The 22,748-nt window shown below is 38.7% G+C and overlaps 2 protein-coding genes across 2 annotated transcripts in view; one reads left to right on the top strand and one right to left on the bottom strand.

The window, feature by feature from the left end:
• Positions 1–343: 343 nt before the first annotated feature.
• pcolce2a (procollagen C-endopeptidase enhancer 2a) overlaps positions 344–22,748 on the top strand; it is a 60,751-nt gene continuing 38,346 nt past the window's right edge. The window contains exon 1 of the mRNA XM_057333512.1: positions 344–443. The gene's annotated coding sequence lies outside the window, so the exon portion shown is untranslated. The remainder of the gene's footprint in view (positions 444–22,748) is intronic.
• ephb3a (eph receptor B3a) overlaps positions 14,167–22,748 on the bottom strand; it is a 32,124-nt gene continuing 23,542 nt past the window's right edge. Inside the window, exon 16 of the mRNA XM_057333511.1 lies at positions 14,167–17,826. Coding sequence (XP_057189494.1) covers positions 17,718–17,826 — 109 coding nt within the window. The 3' untranslated portion in view covers positions 14,167–17,717. The remainder of the gene's footprint in view (positions 17,827–22,748) is intronic.

Raw genomic sequence — 22,748 nt, 5'->3', positions numbered from 1 at the left:
GTATATCACCCTCAGGGGATTAATGGATTAGTGCCATCCTGTCCTGACAACACGAATCAACAAGTCTTACAAAATGTTCAAACGAAAGCATGTGTGGATTAGGTTTATGTGTATTGGAGATGCAAGTTGATCGATGAATTTCTGTGCAGTTTTATCAATCTCTGTTCCTATAGGATTGAATTTGTAACTTTTTCTTTGCATTTTCAGGTTGCTTTTATCTTTTGTTCGATGCATGTGCACAAGGACACAATGGAGACGCCCACTGATGGTTGGATAGAGGGGTCCGGGTTCCCAAACCAGACTCTAGTGTGTAATCCTGTCTAACATGCATGCAAATCCTATCTTTTGCCTTACACAATAGCCGGTCTGTTTGCTACTCAGCAATAACAAAGATAGCAGTTACCAACTACATCTCAGTCCGAAGGGGGTGAACTTCAAAAAATGTATGTATCTTTTTTGTCATTCAGAAGCTGTTTAAAACAAAGATTTCATTTGTGCACTTTTGAAGTCCACCCAAACAAAACAATCGAATGAATACACCATTGGGTCTTGATAGTATTCCTTAATTTACTGAATGTTTCTGAAAGTAGCAGGTTTAGGTTATGGGGCGGGGTAAATTCTCCATGTCTAAGCCGCCGTGGAGCAGCACGTCTGGTTTTGTGTTCGACTTATTATACGCTCACTTCGCTGATCCTATTTCTGCACGAGCGTCTGTATGCGTGGGCCATTTTCTCAGGAATCTCTCCCATTCGCCGCTCAGTGGGAGACACAATGGCTCAGCTGGGGGTCTTCAGTCCAATTTGCCATTGTGTATCACCATTTCTCCCTTAACACAAACATGGCGGTCCTCCAGCAACCCTCTTGCCACTAAAGGCTGAACCTGAAGTGGAGGATGCTTTGTCATCCCGGCCACGCTGTGTGCATCAACAATATAGACATCTATTTCTTTTGGGTCCACAATGATTTTAAGCTCCTCTTTCCCGGTCTTTATTCATCTAAACATTGCTTTTAAAAGTGCAAGTGTGGAATTTTTTTCTTATAGGTATATGTTTTAAATCAAATTCAGTACAATTCTCACACCCGGTGAAGGTCTTCGTGAAAAACGATTTTATTCAAAGCGGGTCTGTATTTTTGTGGTAGCAGTATCGTTAAACACTGAATGAGAAAGCTCATTCATGCATTTTCTCTGCCTGGATTTCATTTATGCATTTCCTTGTGTCCAGACCTCACCATAAAATAAATTCTTCATGTGGGTATCAATACCTTGAGAAACATTCAAAACGAATCCAAAATTAACTCATAATAACACGAACGCATCTCATGCATCAGGTAAGGCTTTTTTGGCACTACTATATTGCAGAACGTTCCTGTATTGAGTTGCAGATCACCTGATATTATTTATAGTAGTTTAAAGATATTTCCCTATAAAATCAGCCAAGCCAGAATACAGTGCAGAAGAATCAGGCCAATGGAAGGTCACCGTTGTCCCGGGCTTTTGTGCCTAATTGAATCTGCTGTCCCCGTAATGGTAACTTCATTTCCAAAGCCTTGTGTGAGTTTCCCTGTGAATGGCGAGTTTGTGTGCGCCCTGTCATTGCATATAATACCGTGACGGGGACAGCGGACGAAAAATAAGCAATGAATTCAGACATTCTCAATTGGATTAAAGTCCCTATGGTGCTGAACACTAGTCCTCAGCTGATCAGGAATATAATGTAGAACACGCTGTTTATGATGGGAACATGTGTTCCACACTCGAGTCCAGAGTACGCAGGTGAACTTGTAGTTAATGCACCCTTTTAATAAATAACCTTTTAATGTAGGGTTATTGTGAATCGGATATAAAATGGAATACGAATGTATTTACTAATGCTAATTTGCTTAACCACAGAAACTGGAGAGATAATGTAAATGCAAAATGAATGATTTCATTTAGTCAAACACTTTTGTAGCATTTTAGCTAGTCACTGGACATTTTATGAATTTTATGCATTGCTCTGATTTCACAAACATTATAGACGTTATCAAATATAATGGTTCAACATAGCATTGAGCCATCAAAGACATAAGGTGGGCTTCAAAGGACAGAAGCCATAAGTGAAAATGCTTTTATTTTTTTCCACTTTGTCAATTTTACATATTACATAATCAGTGCAATGCTGTAAATTTGAAATGTTGAATAATAGAAAAATAAGTATATAAAGACATCATGCATTCAAGCTGGAATTAACTTTTTTTAACAAATTTATGCAAAAGCTGGTGATCCATGTTATCCCAGCATGATTTAAGATCGTTTCAAAGAGCATCTTGTGCTTCTCTAAAGGAATGCAAGGAACTCTGACCTTTTGTACAAAGGGGTTAACACAGTCAATGTCACAAATGTTCTTGAATTTGATAAGTGTCCCAGAAATAGTGTGCAGTCTTATGCATTTCACTCCACTCGATCGTTTTCATTTACAGTCTTTATTTAAAGGTCCAATGTGTAATTTTTAAGATGATCTATTGTCAGAAATGCAATATAATATGCCTTCAGAGGTGTATAAAGACCTTAAATAATGAAGCGTTAAGAATGAACTATTTCTATCTACATACACTGCGGGTCCCCTCGCATGGAATTCGCCATGTTGTTTCTACAGTAGCCCTAAACGGACAAACTGCCCTACAGAGTGCGTTTCGTAAATACGATGTTTTTAGATACTGCTGATATAAGTTTGAGTGACATTTGTGTTCCTTTGCAGTCCTGAGGGACTAGACCCATACAAATGTTAACTTTACAAGATGCAACCATTCATGCATACCCCCCATCCAAGTCCCCTCTTTCCTCCACGTACCCTGCCCTCCACCCCTCATTCCCCTTGTCGAAGCTTTTCCTTTGTTGACACTCACCGCGTATCAATGGCGCCTTTGTGCGTCTAGAGTTTTCACTTTAGCAAATCAGATTAAAGGGACCTCCGTCTTGTCTGCGTGCCAGAACTTTGATAACAGCGTCACTGCAGGAGCAAAGTAAAAATATTTCAGCTAACCTCCGTGTCAGCATTAATCACATAATCAATCCAATTTAGCCGCGCCTCAGTGTCACTTTCACAGTCTGTTTTTGCTAACTGTAAGAGGGCCTCACTTCCCTTTGGAAACACATTTCAAGGACAAGGTTTTGGGAATTCGGGGGGTTAGAGCTCCACAGTTGGTCCGCAGCAGGTTGCTCTAAATGGGTTGTGCAGTTAAATGATAGTATTGATGTTAGATGGGTGTCAAAGTCACTCTGGAGGTCTTTGGCTAACTGACTTCATGCTGCCCCCTGTGATTGGTTTAAGTGATCTCATAGGAAGACTGAAGAACAATCTAGCATCAATATCTTTCTCTACTCTTTTTTTCTGATTGTGTTTGAGGATTATTGAAATACCACTACAATACAAACAAACAGTTTTTTATGCCACTACAATACAAACAAACAGTTTTCTCCCACTTTCTCCTACATTCGCTTTCAATTTTGAAATTTCTTTTAAGATTTGTTCAGAATAACACACCAACCTACTTGTACTAGTTCTACAACTATGTTGTATGTACATTGCATGAAGTATACAACCCTTACAAAAACAAGTGTACTTAAAGTTCATTTAATTAAGAATACTTCAGGAAGATTCAGAAATATTTATATGTGTACTTTATATTAGTAAGTATACTATTATCAGTATAATAGTAGCATACTTGTTAGGGTTGTTAGATACTACCTTTGTGGGACTAAATTGGCCTGCTTTTTAAATGAATAGAAGTATAATTTTTAAGTATACCAGTAGTAAACTTGGTACACAAACACACGGAGTACACAACATGTTTACAACTATTTTTCAGTTGTACTGCGAACTACTGTAAGTTACAGTAACTTATAAGTACATTGATAGTTTATTATGTTTATACTTGTAGCACATTTTTTAGTTTGTGAAAATATATTTTGAAGCATATTCTCACTACTTTAGAAGTTACACTGTAAGCATACTTGAAAGTCTTCTTGAAGTGAACCTAAGATCATTTCAGTTCACCATTTATGCATCATTTTTGCACTTTAAGTATACACATATTATGTTCCTATTTAGGTATCATACTTAAAATATTTATAATTGAAATATACATTTAAGTGCACTTTAAATATAGGCCAAATATAGACAAACAATGCTGGTCCAGAAGCACTTCCTGTTTCAGTTTTTTAATATTATTATTTATTTCTCATATATAAGTAAGTCTGAATGTCCGTTTGACATTTTCAAAATGTTCTGTTGGTTCTGTTTCGTTCTAATGTTTGTGCAGAAACTGAAACAGGAAGTGCTTCTAGACCAGAGTTGTTTACATCTTGCAATATGGTCTATACTGAGACATTTCTTTTAGTATAAGTCACGTACAGTATACCTAGTGTAATGTTATATTCAGAATATACAAAGAAAAAAGTATACTAATAGCACACATGAATACTTATTTTTTGTAAGAGAACACATTGGGTAATGTATCCCACAATGCAATGCACTTAACTTTCCCTTCCATCTTCTGTTGAGCATGATCCACAAGCTGCCATGATTTTTAACATCCGCCAAGAGTTAACATGTTTTTGCACATAATTGTATTAAAATCATAATTGTAAACAGTTCTCATGACAAGAATGTAGCATGTTATCCTTCAAAATGTTTATAATTGCATTTTGCAAACCATATAGGCCTACAGTACATTATACTGTGCAGTAAGTAGACTTTTCTATTGTAAACATGGCCTCTGTAGCTCTATATCTTCCTTCACTTGTGCCCTCTCTTTCTCTTTATTCTATCGAACACACACAGTTCATGCCTATTATACCCATGTGTAGACACAGCTTGTAGACAACAGAAATTCATTTGCAGTCAGTTTATTTGTTGCAATCACGCACCTGGTCCTCGGGCGCAAGAGTTCATATCTGAATATGTGTACTCAAACATGTGTGATCCCAAACAGACGCACCTCGTCTGCCAAAAAAACGAATCTCAGGGCACATCTGTCCCAGCACTTTTAAGGTGCTGGCTGTCTCATGGTAGTAGAAAGCACAGCTGCTGTTTGGGTGGTCTTCCCTGATGGAATTGAAGTTTGCTTCCTACTCACGCCTTAAAAGCAAACAAACAAACAAGTAAACAAACCAACAGACCATCACTATGTTTTTGCTCAAGCAATTAATTCGTCAAAGACGCAGTGAGTCTGAAAAACTATATATTTTTGTAGCAATATTGCTAGCATCACCTAAGGTCATTTAAAAATAGTGATTGTGTTCAGACATTTTTACCGAACACTATTTACATCATTGGTCTGCCAAACAGATCAGATAGGATGTTTACGTTTTTGACGATTAGAAAAGCATTTTAACACCAAAAAGAAATCCACACTTTAGCTTCAAATGCCACTCTTAGGTTATTTAATGAGAGTAAACAACCCTACAAACTGAAAAAGCAAAAGGTTATGTAATCTGTACCCTGACTACCCCCGTTTGACATCTCCGGAGATTTGCGTTCCCTGTTTTCCTGTCATTTTAAAAGGTTAACTGCATATATAATAGTTTTAAATATACATGGTCGCCTGCTCTCATGTCACTCTGTTGGACATATAAATTGACTGTAATATACTTAGAGGCTTGTCAGAGCCGTCGTCTTTGCATCAAGTCAAACCTGTTAATTTGTGACCGGTAGCGGCGTTATTTTCAAAGCGTCTGAGCGCACGTCACCTCCCAGAGAGGTCGAACGGCATTAAACGGGCCAATTTAGGCAAAAGCACCGTGTAAACCCGTCACTGACAGCTCTGTCCACGTTGAGAACTAAAGCACACATATCATTTAACACTCAGACATGAAAGTTAATTTTGCTCTTATGAAACTAGTGACTCAGTTAGGCCGCGCGGGTTCAATGAATCTCATTTGAAATCAGCGGATTAAAATGCAAGTATACCGCAAAAAAGCCTCGGATGCGAGACCAGTTGAATAGAACAGAGGGTCAATACTCTCCAAAACTGATCTGTCATCCTCTCCCTCTCCCGAAGTCCACCTCCTCCTTCCTGTTGCTATGGCAACCATTCGGCAAGGACAGGGGCATTGTAAAACACGGGCCTCGAAGAACAATCAATCATTGCATTCCTCTTGCATGCTTCTTAATTGCTTTTTGGATCATCCTCAAAAACATTTAACCTCGGGTAGGGGTCGACTCAACTAATTTGTGTCACTGATTCATTTTAATGCCGTTTTTCCTGTATAGCAGAGCCCTTTGAAAATATCCAGCATTCTTGATTACATTTTAGTGGAAATTCACCGCAATTTCAAAATGACCCGATCTACGTCGTGACCATGAATCTAAAGAGTGTGAGTACATAATGCTGCTAATAAAGGTGGAAAGGGCTGGAGCCTTGTCCAAATCTGGCGGAACAAGTGCAGACATGCAAAATTTTGTTCCAAACTCTTGCGAGCAGTCTTTGGAGGCCAGAATGCATGGCAACTAGTGATGCGCGGGTCGTCTCATAACCTGCGTTGGGGTGGGTAAAGAAATTGTCACTTTATTTGCGGGGCGGGTCATTAAAAACAAAATAAAAAAAACCTTGTATGTTGCGTGCAATTCCCTATAGCCTATATTAAATATTTGGGAATATATATTTTCATCTTTTATTAGGTTCTTTTTTTTATTGGAGATCTTGAAAATTACAATATTATACAGATCAAACAAAGGACCATACAAAGACGAAAAGAAACAAAAAAAGAGAGAAATAATATTAATAATTAAAACAAAATTAATAAAAAACAAAAAACATGTATTTCTTCTCCTTCCTATGGACAAATTCTAAATACAAAAAAAGAAAAGAACGAAAAGAGCCTACATAAAAACAGGCGGGATATTAAATTGAAAAAAACGTCTCCATAAATTTTAACAACTTGTCATGTTTTTGTTATTTATAAGCAATAGAGATTTTTTTAAAATCTCCACCAATTCTAACAAAAATAAATTGCAGCTAAATGCAGATTTTCCATGTAAAATATAGAAGTTCTTATTAGGTTCTTTGATAAGGTTACAATACGTAGGCCTACGTAGCAACGTAACTTGCGTGATGTCCCCTAACCGAACACGTCACGAAAGCACCAAGCAGCTCGCGCCACCAGCCACAACAACAAAACAAACGGAGAAATAAAAGTGAAGATGGAAGACGAGGTGCGGGAGAAATTAAGGTCGGGAATTTACATCATTAAAAGAAAATAAGGCCAAGCTGCTAAATCTAATGTTTGGGACCGGTTCTCAGAAATAGTTGCAGCAGGAGACAACTGCAGTATATTGGCTATACGTGAAGTGCAAGTTTCTATGGTTCATAAGCATATGTTGTTGCCAGTTTACAGGGCGATGTAATAATGGCTGTTTCCAAGCACTTTTAGGCTGAAATAAAGACACAGAAAAACACGTATTCGCGCCATACGACCCCTTTAATGGTCGCGGGTGCGGGGCGGGTTGTAAAAATAGATACAGTGGTGCGGGGTGGGCTGGGGCAGGCCAAAATAATTTCATAACAGCGAGACCTGCGGTTGGAAAAAACCCCGACCCTCGCATCAACAGCCACAGAAAATTAGACACTTGTTTCACTCAATACAGGCAATGCATGCATGCTATTTATTTTTTGTGCTTTGAACTTTATTGAAATTGAGTCAAAGCAATCCAATTCAGTCACTTGGTTCAGTGCTGTCTTAGAAGGGAGATGCCTATGTAGGCAGTGAAGCAGATCATTATGTTTTGTAACAAGGTCCATATGTGATGTCCATATATCATTGTGTACTGTATTATACACTAGCCTTGCTGCCGAAAAACAAACTGCGGCAGGAATGGATGCTATTAATATCTCTGCTGAAGGCGAAGATAAGAGCACAAATGGAAGGTGGTGGTGGGAGTCATTGGTATGACTTCATCACAAGGGAGTATATGGTCCATCTTTGTGTCTGCATGACTCAGGTGGCAAATGTCAGTTTACAGCTAGTAGAAATAGAACAGAATAAAGCACAAGCGAAATCAGAAGGAAAATAGCATGTAGCGAGGAGGCGGAACTTTGAAGGAACGTGGTGCAGATTTTCTCCGGGCCACTTAAAGTCGATACGAATTGAGCAGGGTGGTCTCCTTAGCGGTCCCCTGAGCGCTGGTGTGAATATTAGGCCTCTGAAAAGAACCTACCGTGCTCTCAACAGGTCTATATCCTTACTGTATGTTGACGTCAAGGATAATGTATGAGCTTCCAGCTGGTTCTTTATTCTTGCTTTTCTTCGCCTCTCTCCTCTGATTTACAATCTGGCTTTGCTGGCAGGAATGCCAATGGGGGTCCCGAACCGCCCAATCCCGTCGGCAAACAGAGGGACTCTAATCTGCGCTTTGTACTTTTCACATTTCGCCAGAGTCTTAACGCGGTGAAAAAAAGTCTTTATCTGGCTTCTGGAATCCCTCCGCCTGCTCACTAGCACTTAAAAGTCCGTACTGGGGAATGTCGCCCTTCTGAAGTGAAAGTCACTCAGTCATTCAGGCTGGCAGTGAAAGCTAGCAGAGCTTCACAGGTGTTTAAGTCAAAGTGCCCTATAAATATAAATGACATTAAATGTGGCTTTAAAGGCTGATCTCAGGTCAGCTCACCCCTGTGCCCTCAAAGTCACAAACACTGCGGCTGTAGGTGTGGCGTTGTGAGGCTGACGTTTAAGATGATGCCTGAGGAGTGTTTGAAGCTGAGACCTCACGTGAGACTTTTAGCAAAATGTGTAGGGCTTTATAGAAAACAGCATCTGTGATGTTTGAACATTATTCTGTGCACAGTAACATCTAAACAGACACTATTCACTTTCTAAACACAAATTCCTGGTCTTATTTTGAATGATTGCTAATACACCTGAGAAAGTTATTTGTTAGTATTTCCATTTATCTCAATTGCAGTCGCGCACCTGTCACATTCAGCCCCCAAACGTACACAATCTGGATGCTGCCATTTTTGTTTCACGGGCACATTTTTTCAGCTAGTCACCTGAGCCGTAAATGTCTAGGAATCCTTGGCAGCAGTCAGGAGAAAGATGTTCATTGCCCAAAAACAGCCACTGGTGAAAAATAATGAGGTTTTTTTAATGCATGGTTGTAAATGGAAAACATTGTTTTTGCAATCACAAAATGGTTATCATCTACCACCCAAGTGCTGTTATTTAAAGAAAGTGAACAAAACAAAAATGGTTACCGTGATTTCATGCAAGTTATTGTTCAAGTGATAGTTCACCCAAAAATGAAAATTCTGTCATCATTTATTCACCCTCTTGTCATTTTAAACCTGTATGACTTCATTTTGCAGAACACAAAAGAAGATATTTTGAAGAATGTTGCTAACCGAACAACGGCAGTACCCATTCACTTGCAGTGGTTTAGTATTAATACAGTAAAAATGAATGGGTACCATCACTGTTCGGTTACCTACCAACATTCTTCAAAATATCTTCTTTTGTGTTCTGCGCAAGAAAGAAAGTCATACTGGTTTGAAATGACAAGAGGGCGAGTATATGACGACAGAATTTCCATTTTTGAGTGAACCATCCCTTTAATGTAATAAATATTATGGCAAAAATAGGAAATGTTTCACTTCAGAGGTGAACTCAACCAATATGTACAGTTTTGCTGAAGGAAAATTCTGTTTCCTGTTGACTTCAAGCTTTTCAGATCTTTCAGCCATAAACATGTCACCCACTCGAACAAGCAAAACCCATCATCACTGATGTTAAGCTGTCAAGTTTGTTTCCTCAGAGATCTCTGTAATACTTCTGTGCTGGTTAGTCTTTTGTTGGCACACTAAAGAGCTCTTCTACGTTGCGTCTCTGGACGTAGTCACCTTTACATGGGCGGCAGGTGACAACTTGCAATCCTTACAAGTACAAAGCAACAGCGCATTCATATCTACACCTCCGCCTCTGTTTCTCCACTCTCTCGCCATGTCGACGCTGGATAAACACTTGTGAAGGAGCAAGAATGTCAGGAGATACAGTGTGATGCTGTCACAGTCCTGCTCCTGCGTGTAGGTGGGAGGAAATCAATGGGCAGAACGGTCTCTAAGCGAGATCATGTAAGAGAGGTGTGATGGCACAGAAAATTATGCACAGGCACTGAAGCCATGTCGAACTGTAATAAGACATCAATATTGTTATTGTTCATGTGTAGGGATATGAGGTTTTCAAAACCGTCAATCGTAAAATGAGAATTCACGAAGAATGAATCGCAGTTTGCACAGCAGGCTAACACAGAGTTTAAGAGTAAGACACAATCCAATCTCGTGGCGAACGCCAGTGACCAGATTTAAACAGATTTGAGTACATTAAACATCTGGTTTTGTACACTGTAACGTTGCATAGCAACACCCTGGCAACCACCCAGAATTTCCTAGCATCCTGTTTGTGTGTTTTGCATTGAAATTGAAAGAGGTCAGCACATTCCCACTACTTCCCGCATCTAAAGCAATACACCGTAAGCTTTTTTCAGCACGATAAACCCGTCAAATCTGCCACGTCCATCTAATTGGAATTTCGAGCCTGAGCCGACAGTCAACAACAAACGCGTCTTGACAGCATCCACTTACACACGCGCCCAAAGAATGTTATACGTTACACGCAACTCCTGCAGCAAGCCGTGATGTCTTTCTGACAACCCCCCGAGTCTTCAGCTCGCAGCTCGATTCGCTTCTATTCTGCTGTCTTTCTTTCTCTCTCTCACACAACACAGATGCTAAACAACGTCTCATTGCTTCCATCCATGTCTGCCTCAAACTCCCGCACCACATATCCACCCACACGAAAACACCCCCTCGCCTTTACACAGACATAAACACAAACACACGCTTTCCTATCTTAATGAGGGTTCACGCTTGCCGATTATTACTGCACTTTCGACACTGTCCCTCTCCCCTGATGAGGCAAACGCAGCTATAGCTGGATCTTCAACCACTGGGCGAATAACTACAGCAGTAAAAGAGCCTGATGTGCAACCAATTCTGCTGCCAAGCTGTTCTCTCCAATCTGCAGGCTCGCACAGAACGGCCGGCGTAATTGGAAAGATCAAACGTGCTTTTGTGCAGCGCGGGGAACGCGGGGCTTCGGCGTGTAGGGAGATCTGACTTGGGAAATCAGGGAGATACACAAGAGATGGAGGAGCTCTGATCATACTGACAAACTGCCTTCCAAGTCTGCTCTGAAATAAGCACTGGTGATTCGGAGGGATTACAGGATGGTTTATAGTTGTGGATAATTGAATGCCGGACGCTGATAAATAAATGCGCTGGTGTTGTGTTGATGGTGAAGGAAGCTACAGTACAAGCTACTAATATAAAGCAGCCAACAGTATTTGTGTTCGGTAACTTGGGGGATGGGGAATATTTGTCTAGATATACAGCATTAAATACTCCATTTAGGCTAAATAAAAGCCACAAATAGCCAAAAACAGTGATAGGAACAGTAGCATTTTACTAAATACTGTATTATTCTGTAAAATATGATATACTATAATTTTTTGTATATCGCTTAGAAATATGTAAAATACTGCATATGGAATCAAATATATTTGTTAAATTAAGACAAGGTTTCATCGGACGCATGCGCCTAGCCTGCAGTTAACTTCAGGTCTGTGTTTGGTTATTGGCTAGTGGCTAATAATATAACTATTTATATTGTATTTAATTTATATTACTATTATAATATATTTTTTATTTGTATAATTTTATTAAATAAACAATATCTTGAATTTTATTGTTATTAACAACTTGTTAAATGAGTTGTGTAACTTTGTGGCAAGTTTAGCCAAGTAACAGTTCTTCTACTCGTAACCCAAAATAATACTGGCTACACTCTTAAAATAAGGTTCTTTACAGCAATGCCACAGAAGAACCATTTTTGGTTTCACAAAGAACCATTCAGTAAAAGGTTCTTTAAAGAACCATCTCTTTCTTACTTTTTTATAATTTGAAGAAGCGTTTCTCGCCACAAAGAACCTTTTGTGAAACAGAAAAGTTCTTTAAAGGTTCTTTAAAGGTATATACAATATACTGTCTATTGTCCTTTTGTCTAATATTGTCCTTTTTGTCAAATGTGTATTGTCTCTCACATATTTATTTTTTACATTTTGTTACCTGTGCCTTGTCACTTTTTGAACCTGTATGTGCACTGGAAGCTTCTGTCACTAAAACAAATTCATTGTGTGCAGAGGCGTATTAAGACCTCATGGTGCCCCTGGGCAACAGCCCCAGAGGTGCCCCCCATCAACCCACCTACCCACACGCAAGAATCCACTCATTAAAAGATTTATATATTAAAAGATTTTATAAGAATGAAACAATTTACAATATACTATTTTACAAGAATTACACATTAACATGACACTTTTGTAGAATAGAACACAAAAAACAACTCTTTTCATCAAGCATGTTTAACAGTTAGGCCTACTGTAGTTAAGGGGCACCTGCTTTCTGTTGTAATGTTACATTTAAGGTTTTGATGTAGTGAAAAAAAATCACTAACATTTTTTTAACAAGTGTAAATGTTGTGCGTGCCACAAAGTGGGGGTACAGGGGGACACGCACACACACACACACATATAGTTTGCATGTATGTATTCACATTAGGGTGACAATGGAACAATGTACAGATTTTCAGGACATTGGGACTTTAATTCACCAAAGTGGCATTCACCAGATTACAATGTATAGCAAGGTTATTCATAAAAATAACATGAAACGTTATTGTTACTATTTTAACTGCTATACAGCTATTCAAACGCTCTTTTTAAGCACAGTATGTGTATATTCTTCTTACTAAACGATCACATAAGTACTAAGATAAAAGTGTAGTCCACTAAAAAGGACATGTATGAATTGATTGCTATAGTGATGACACCGTTCTTCACTCTCACTTTAAAACCCAGGTTTGGACCTTAAATAGTGGCCTTACCTCCACGTACTATTAGCATACATTATCGGCACTATAACATCTTATTTCTGACTCATGCCATGTATACATTTATTAATCAGTGCTAATCACCGCATTTTTAGTCTCCGCTACAACAATGCGCTCTGCATCGTTCCCGCTTCCATCTGTTTGAAGATTAAAGTGCACATGAAAGACGACTCGCCTCATAACACTCACTTGTGATTGGCTGAATGTTAATTCACTCAAATCTATGTAACTAACCAGATAACATGGGCGGGAATGTTGGCGGAGGTGTGTCGAAAAAGTGCGGAGGACAGAACCATTTTTATCTGAAAGTGGGGGTATTCCCGCACATGGTGCCACGCCTATTTAGCGCAGATGCGTGACTTAAGTCTTAAAAATCAAGTGCTTATGTACATTTATAAAAAATATTTTGTATTGCGGGTTTATTTGGTGCGCCTAAAGTCTTGGTGCCCCTGGGCACTCGCCCAATTGCCCATATGGTTAATCCGCCTCTGCTTGTGTGTCCAAGCACACTTGGCAAAAAAGCTCTTTCTGATTCTGATTTATGGAACCTAAAGCTTCTTCTATGGCATCAAAAAACCTTTTGAAGCAGAGTGTAGACATACTCTTTACTTGTTAGCTAATGTAATTTACATTTGTGACCCTGGACAACAAAACCAGTCTTATGGGTCAATTTTTCGAAATTGAGATTTTTACATAATCTGAAAGCTGAATAAATAAACTTTCTATAGATATATGAGTTGTTAGAATAGGTCAATATCTGGCTGAGATACAACCGTTTAAAACTCAGGAATCTGAGAGCGCAAAAAAATCAAAATATTGAGAAAATTGCCTTTGAAGTTGTTAATCAGGGGCACTGTGGCAGACCATCCACTCACAAAAATAAAGTTTTTATATAGTTAAGGTAGGAAATTTACAAAATATCTTCATGGAACATGATCTTTACTTAATATCCTAATGATTTTTGGCATAAAAGAAAAATAGATAATTTTGACCCACACAATGTATTTTTGTCTTTTACTAAAAATGTTCCCGTGCTACTTAAGACTGGTTTTGTGATCCAGGGTCACATTTATGCATTTGGCAGACGCTTTTATTCAAAGCGACTTACAGTGGCTTGCAAAAGTATTCATCCCCCTTCATTTTATTCACATTTTGTTATGCTGCTGCCTTATCTTAAACTACTTTAAATGATTATTTTTTTACATTAATCTACACTCCATGCACAATAATGACAAAACAAAAAACTGATTTTTGACAGCTTTGCAAATTTATTAAAAATAAAAAACAAAAACAAGTACATTGCATAAGTATTCATACCCTTTTCTGGGACACTTGAAACTTAGCTCAGAAGCATTAGTTTTGCTTGTTGATGTTTATACACTTCGAGTGGAGTTAACCTGTGCCAAATTCAATTGAATAAGTATGATTTGGAGCGGCACATACCTCTCTATAAAGGGTGCAACAGCTGAAAATGCATATCAAAGTAAAAACCAAGACATGAGGTCAAAAGAACTGCCAGTAGAGCTTTGAGACAGGATTGTATCAAGGCACAGATCTGGGGAAGACTTCTGAAAAAAATCTGCTGTATTGAAGGTTCACAGAAGCATGTAGCCTCCATTTATCCTCAATGAAAGAGGTTTGGAACCACCAGATCTCTTACTTGAGCTGACCTCCTGTCCAAACTGAGCCATCGATGGAGAAGGGTCTTGGTTAGAGCGGTGACCAAGAAGCTGATGATTACTCTGGTTGAGCTCCATGATCATATATGGAGATGGGAGAAACTTACAGAAGGACAAACATCACTGCAACACTCCACCAATCTGGGCTTTATGGCCAGACTCAATCCTTTGCTCAGTGAAGACACATGGAAACTTGAAATATGCAAAAACGTACTTCAACGAATCTTTCAAACTGTCAGAAACAAGATATTCTGGTCTGATGAATCTCAGATTCATGCATCATGTCTGGAGAAAAACAAGCACTGCTCAACACCTGTACAATACCGTCTTAACAGTAAAGTGTAGTGGAAACAGCATCATGATGTGGGGGTGTTTTTCAGCTTCAGGGACTGTACACAAAATACGGAGATAATGATCATGAAAACCTAGCCCAGAACATTCAGAACCTCAGACAGGGCAGAAGGTTCATTCTCCAACATGACAATGATCCTAAGCACACAACTAAAACAATGCAAGAGTGGCTTATGGACAACTCTGTCTATGTCCTTGAGTGGCCCAGCTAGTGCTTGAACCCAACTGAACATCTCTGTAGAAACCTGAAAATGTCTGTCTACTGATGATCTCCATCCAACCTGACAGAGTTTGAAAGGATCTGAGGAGAAGAATGACAGAAAATTGCCAAATGCAGATGTGTAAAGCTTTTCACATCATACCCAAAAAGATTTGAGTCTGTAAAGGCGCTATAACCATTTTCTGAGTTGAGGGTATGAATACTTATGCAATGTACTTATTTTTGTTTTTTATTTTTAATAAATTTGCAAAGCTGTCAAAAATCAGTTTTTTGTTTTGTCATTATTGTGCATGGAGTGTAGATTAATGTAAAAAAATAATCATTTAAAGTAGTTTAAGATAAGGCAGCAGCAGCATAACAAAATGTGAATAAAATGAAGGGGGATGAATACTTTTGCAAGCCACTGTACATTGTATTGTACTATACATGTGTTTCTGACTATATGCAATCCCCAGGGATCGAACCCATGACCTTGGCATTGTTAGCGCCATGCTCTAACCACTGAGCCACAGGAAAGGCTCAGTTTCTTTTGTTTCCTGTCAGAAATAATCTAAAGGGACTCTATTCTTTGCAGATGTGTACCGGAAGTTAAGTTTGGGCCACAAAACCATGCATGTGCAGTAACGTTTGTTTATGTTGTTTCTTTGAAACGTCTATATTTACTAAATTAAATGGAACTTCCCAATGCTGCATATCGTTTCTGTCTTTTTAAAACCTTGTATCTCCATATTTTGTCATTTTTATGTTTTGCAATAAATAATTATTACTCACCGTTTATGTTTACATTTACGCATTTGGCAGACGCTTTTATCCAAAGCGACTTGCATTATCCTATACATTTTGTTTCTAAGTATATGCAATCCCCTGGGATCGAACCCATGACCTTGGCATTATTAGCGCCATGCTCTAACCACCACTGAGCTACAGGAAAGCTTTGTTTGTCACTGGCTTTTGCAAATATAACCAATAAAAAGTATTAAAAAGTTATTGTCATATTTTCCATTTCCATTTGGACATGTGAGGTTTTGGAAGGACAGCAACGATATGAGAGTGTATCTTTTATACAAAGAGTAGGTTTTATACAATGTACATTATTGAGCTAATGTACAATGTGACATTTAAACCAGCAATGTAGCATGCTGTCAAGCTACACCGCCATACACTAAAAATAGCATGATATAAAAGCTTTACTATATTAAAGCCAGCAAAGGTACTGGCACACCACTTAAAAAGGTACTGCATGTTGGAAAGATTCATGTTGCTGCCGTGGGTGTCGTAAATCAGGCATTATAATCCTCCGGTTGACTCTTTAGCTCTTATGAAGCATATTTATTTACATAGTTATGCATATTGGAACAGATTGAATTCAAATAATTGGAATATTCATCGAACAACAGCTTTTGAGTCAACCTGTCGCACCTCTCGAATAGGTCTGGGTTTTGAATATGGCATGCATGCGAAGCTGTAGCACTCACTCAAGCATACAAGAGCATACTGTACACACACACAAACATACTCCGAGCGCAATTCCCCCTCCGTCACAGGTAGGGGAAACGACAGTTCTTAAATCACAGTCTGATGCCCTCCATGAGGAAAAGTCTCTCAACAGCGTTTCATGGAAGACAAAATACAACAGAAGTAAATAAAACACCTTTCTTGAACCATAATCCCCCCTTTTAAAGTCAACACGTCCATGAAAGGCGCTCCATTCTTTGAAAATGTTTTCCTTTTCTTCTGATAGCCACAGTTCAAGTCCATCCTGCCTGGTTTGAAACGTTCATGTCTCCATTCACACCCCCCTTCGTCCTTTCTTCAATATGAAGAAGAGATCAGAAGAAATGCGTCTTTGAGGGGAAAAAGGAGTGGCGAAATATCCTCAAGTCAACATCAAACATCCCGGCTTACATTTTTTAAACATTATTACGCTTAGCTTATAATTCTCTAGTCCGTCTCATCATTTGTAGCCTCTGTAAATAAAGACAGCTAAGAGGAAAGGATGGAAGGGATTTGAGTTATGGAAGAGAGAGATTTTTTTTCCCATTAGAGAAACACATGCACACATGCAAACTGAACCTGAGAAGAAGAAACGTCTTCAATTTAATCCATGTAACGAAAATTCAGTGTAAACACGGGAAAGTCATGACAAAGGGAGAGAAAAAGAACAAAGACGATTGCCTGAGGCGCCATCGTACAAATTCCAATTAACATGTGTTGTTTTATCCCATTTCTCCCCAGGTGTCTGATGCACAGGTTGCCTATCAAGCAAATTCAGTTTTCCGTTGGACACACCATAGTTTTCCACAAGTTCCTTGGGTGGGGTGGGATAAAGCGGTCCCAAATAGTATCCAGGTTTTCCATTGGCTGTTCACAGCTCCAGTAATTTTCCATGGGCTTTCTCGTTTCTACGGAATGTCCCAGCAAGGTTTAGTCTTCAAACGGGAATATGTTGTTAGCCCAGAGGCTCAGCAGGTGTATTTTTAATCAGTCAAACCCGTATGGGCAGAGTTTGGCTCATTTGTTGATTCACGTCTTGTGAATCTCCTATGCTCTTCCTTTGGTGGCCCGGTAGGGTCCCGCCGATTCGACAGAGATCCCTATGGAGAGGAAGAAGCAAAGCAAAAGTCAGCTATCGCTGGAAATAAAAATGTAAGGAGTTCGCCTAAAAATGAAAATGATTTAAGTAATTAATCATTTGCATGAAACACATACTTATGAATGATTAAAGATTGCTTTTGCATCACACTCCAAAAAGGACAATTAATGATTAAAATTCAAAGATAGCGTGTTCTTGACACTGTCAATTGTGATACAGCGTTTTTACTTTTTTAGCCTCTAACACAGCTAGCATATGCCTTAGAACAGGGGTTCTCAACCTTTTTGACTTCAAGAGTCACCATTGTTTTTAAGAATATTCAAAGGCCCACCTCTCATTCACAAAAACACAATTTTTACCCAAAACAATATTTCAGAGCTATGTCATTAACTGGAATTTTTTTTATTCATTATAAAAATGGCAAAATATAAGAAATATATGTTTTTTGAAAATGTATTTCAATGCTCATTTTGTCTTAGTCATTATGGGTCATCTTAAGGTCCCCATAGAAGTCAGCTGGGCCCCCATTGTGGGCCACGGCCCCCCTGTTGAGAACCAGTGGCTTAGGAGGACTTAAAATATAACAAATAATTAATAATAATACTTTTTCTTGTCTTTTTTGGAGCTTGACAGATGTAATTATTATGAACAATTACACTACATTAAGATTCTTAAAAATTCTATTTTATTCCACAGAATAAAACCAACAGCATTTGGTTTTCGGACAACACATTTTTATAAAATTTTATTCACAACAAAAAGGCCAAACACACACACGCTTATTTAAAGATGAATAATAATCACATACGCACAGCTGTCCCTGTAGATTGGATCGCGGCATGTCAACAGCCAAGCCAGCGCTGCTCGTGCATACAGATGCGAACATAAATGAATCATACAAAAGTCATCAGCATGCGGCGCCACGTGAAGGCATGATGCAAACGTGCACACACACACACACGCACGCACGCACGCACACACACACACGCACACACACACACACACACACACACACACACACATATATGGAATTCCAATCCTGCCAAAATTAAAAATAAATAAATACAAAAATAAATCCATGAAGAAATGTAAAAAAGCGAAAGTTTAAATATCTATTTTTCATTCATTTTATATTGATTTATTTACACATTTTTGTATCCATATGGTAATGAGGGGGCGTGTCTTGCTTCAGACATAGCAGTCGAGCACAGAGTGCTGCTGTAGGCCACAGGCAAACTCTAAGGCCACAGTAACATCGTGTGCTTTGACAAAATGACATACAAGAGTTGAGTGTGACCACATGAAACAATAATATATAGATTTCAGCATTTACTATAGTAAACTGCAGCATACTATACATAATGGTAATATATACTGTAGTGCATTATAGTAGGATTTAAAAGCCCTTAAAGAAATCAACCATGATTTTATCATAGTGTAAGTGTAGAAACCATGTTTTTTGGCAGATTTGCATGGCCACAGTTCTACTACAAATACCGTGGTTAACTCTGGTTACTGTAGCAACACCATGGTTAAATTGTGGTTACAATACGCCCTTTTCACAATGACGTCACTTAACTTCCGCCTTTTTTCAAAGCAGTGTATCATAACATCCGTCTTGCAACAAACAAGAAGAAGAAGAAGAACTTCCGTTTTGCCGTTGCGCTGGAATTTAACAAGAGTGAGAAAAAAAACTGACAGAACACGTATTCAAGTACTTATCCTAGCACTTTGCTAACACAAAAAGAAAACAAAACACTTACCTTCATAATCAAACAGGTACTGTTCAACGAAGAATTTGTATCCTTTCTCTAGCTTTGATCTTGTCGTTAGCGAAAATTTGTCTGCAAGACGTTTTACATCATCTAGCCGTATTTGTGGCAGATGTGCAAGACACTTGGTAAACTCCATTCTGAGTCGCTAGCGGAAGTAACTTCTTCTTCTTGAGTTTTACTGGCGGTTGGCAAATCAGCTTATAGGTGCATTACCGCCACCTTATGAACTGGAGTGCTAGCGGAAGTAATGATACACTGCTTCGCGGCAGAACGGAAGATGCGTGACATCATGTGAAAAGGGCGTATGGCTTAACTATATTGCCATTTTATTATTTACTATGGTAAATAATTAACTGTAGTATCTGGGAATTTTACACTTTACTACAGTAAATACTGCAGTATAAGCTATAACAGGGCTAGTCAGGCACCTGTTCATCATTTCAAATGAATCCTGAATAATTAGCTTGGTCAGGTGTGTTTGATTAGGGTTGGAAATAAACTCTGCAGGATGCTGGACCATCAAGGAACCAAGTTGACTGGCCATGTAGTATTACTTCATGTGGGTGCCTTTGAGTAGTGCAAGTCATATGGGAAAGTAATGATTTCTGACAGTATCACAATTTTTTTGTCTTTTTACCTTTTTTATATTGATAGGACAGTTGAGAGAGAGACAGGAAATTACGGGATGAGAGAAGGGAACAGAGAGAGGGCCCAAAGTGCTTCTGCACAACGTGTTGGCACACAGTTCACTGGACCACCAGCACCAACAACAATATCATGCTTTAAGTCAGGGGTCTTCAACGTTTTTCGGGGCAAGGACCCCTTAGATGAGAGATGCATGGTGCAGGGACCCCCTTATATTAAATGTGTAAAAGGAGGTATTTAAATAGAAACAACCCTATTGTCACAGCAATATTATGGTAAGACATTACATTAGCACTTATGTTGTTGTTGCACATAGGATAAATACTTTTCTGTGTATTATTTGTGTTTTTAATATAGATTGCTTGATTATTTTAAGGGATTTGCAGCATCAAACATTTTCATTTTACTGTGAGATGGACAATTAAACATTTATTTGAACATTAGTTTTTATTCAATGAGATGACTGACCCTTAATGGCGCAAAGACTATTCTAGTGGAGGTAGGGGTTGTCTCTGGATGCGAAAGAAATTAGTGCAGATTTTATGCATTCTGTTGTAAAATCAGTCCGTTTTATTAAGTGTCCTTCTTTTTATTTCTTCCGCTTCTCTGTGTGTTGCAGAACACACCGCTATTTTATAATTCTGAGCTCCATTGTCTTTCTCGTGGATCAGCATTGTGTCGAGGCTGTTACACGAAAATGAACAAAAGTTATTTTCTGCAGAGCATCATATCAGACTAAGGAGAGCCCTATTTTCAGGGCAACTTGTTTGACGTGCACCATCAGTACTACACGGTGCGCGTTTCATTGATTTTAAACACGTACGATAGTTCTGTCAGAGTTTACAATGCAGAAGCGGTGTGGTGTCATTTGGCTGTCAAATTAGCACTTTACAGCTTTAACAAATTTGAACAGAAGTTTAGAAACATATGAGAATGCACTTTATTCGCACGCAACTCCTTTCATGCGTACTTTTATCGGAAGGGAGACAGAGAATGCACGGATTCTAACCTTACCGGTTTTTATGATGCAGATGTAACGTTTCTTTCATTGTTTGCTTCCGCTGCCTGAATGGATGTTTTTGTCTGCACGCAGGCAGGTTAAAATTGCAATGCGCGGCATCCGCACGGACTTAAAGAGAACACTGGTTGTCATATTTCTGTACCCATGTTTTACATTTTTAACAAAAAGTTGCCTGTGAGTAAACAGTTATTAGCGAACCCCTTTCAGTCCGCAGACCCCCAGTTGAAGACCCCTGCTTTAAGTGATTTAATACCAGCGTAACCATATGCATATACAAAGTATACCAGTAGTTTTTTACTATAGTATTTTTACTATAGTATACTGTAGTAAAATTCCCAGATGCTATATCGTTTCTGAACACTCAAGACTACAATATATAGTATGCTGCAGTTTACTACAGTAAATGGTGTAATATACTATATTATTGTTTCATGTAGTCACACTCAACTCTTGTATGTCATTTTGTCAAAGCACAAGATGTTACTGTGGCCTAAGTGTTTGACTGTGGCCTACAGCAGCACTCTGCGCTCGACTGTTATGTCTGAAGCAAGACACGCCCCCTCATTACCATATGGACACAGAAATGTAGAAATAAATAAATGTGAAAATAAATACATGTAAAAATGTGGAAATACACAGATATTAACATAAATGCATAAAATAAATACAAAATATATAAATAAATAAATGTTTAAATAAATAACAAATGTGTTTAAATATGTCTTTTTCATTCATTTCTATTTTTAGAAAAATATTTTTTATTAATTAATTAATTTATTTTCACTTTTTTACATTTCTTCATGGATTTATTTATTTTTAATAATAATTTTGGCAGGATTGGAATTTCATACACGCGCGCGCACGCATACCCGACTGAGTCCTGCATTGGGCACTAGGCTCTACTGCAGGCACATTAAAAAGCTCATTAGCCAACTAATTAAAGTCATTGCTCTCTTTTAGCATCGCCTCCATCTCCCTTATTAAGCTCTCTCCGTCACCTCCGCTAGCCGTAGCATGAACAGAATCCGCTTCCCAAGCGACCAGATGCAACAGCCAGCCAAGAGGAAAGGGCACTGCTCTGTGTGTAAGTCAGCCGTTACTGCGGTCCCAAGATGCTTTGGTTCAGAGTGCTCGAGGCGAGAGCTGTACGCTTACAAATGCGAGTGAAATGAGCGTGTGTATTTTTACTAAGTCAAACTCAGCAGTGTTATTTATCGTCCACTGCTGCTGGATAATTTATACGGTTACAACTGCATATAGTGGGGAGGTATGGGGAGGGTGGTCATTGAGGAAATGCTGTGCACGGTAAATGGTAATTTACATAGGGAACCGCTGAGGAGGTTTTTGCTTATCACGCAATATTTTTTATCTCACAACCAATGTTGGACCACGTAATATGACGTGCTCTTGAGGTTTAGAAACAATGTAAATAATGACACAAACTGTGCTCAGGTTTGGCAAGATCAATTGAAAAATGATAGC

The sequence above is a fragment of the Triplophysa rosa genome, linkage group LG5 (assembly GCF_024868665.1).
Source record: "Triplophysa rosa linkage group LG5, Trosa_1v2, whole genome shotgun sequence".
In the NCBI taxonomy this organism is placed as follows: domain Eukaryota; kingdom Metazoa; phylum Chordata; class Actinopteri; order Cypriniformes; family Nemacheilidae; genus Triplophysa; species Triplophysa rosa.
This window is presented reverse-complemented; position numbering and strand designations above follow the sequence as displayed.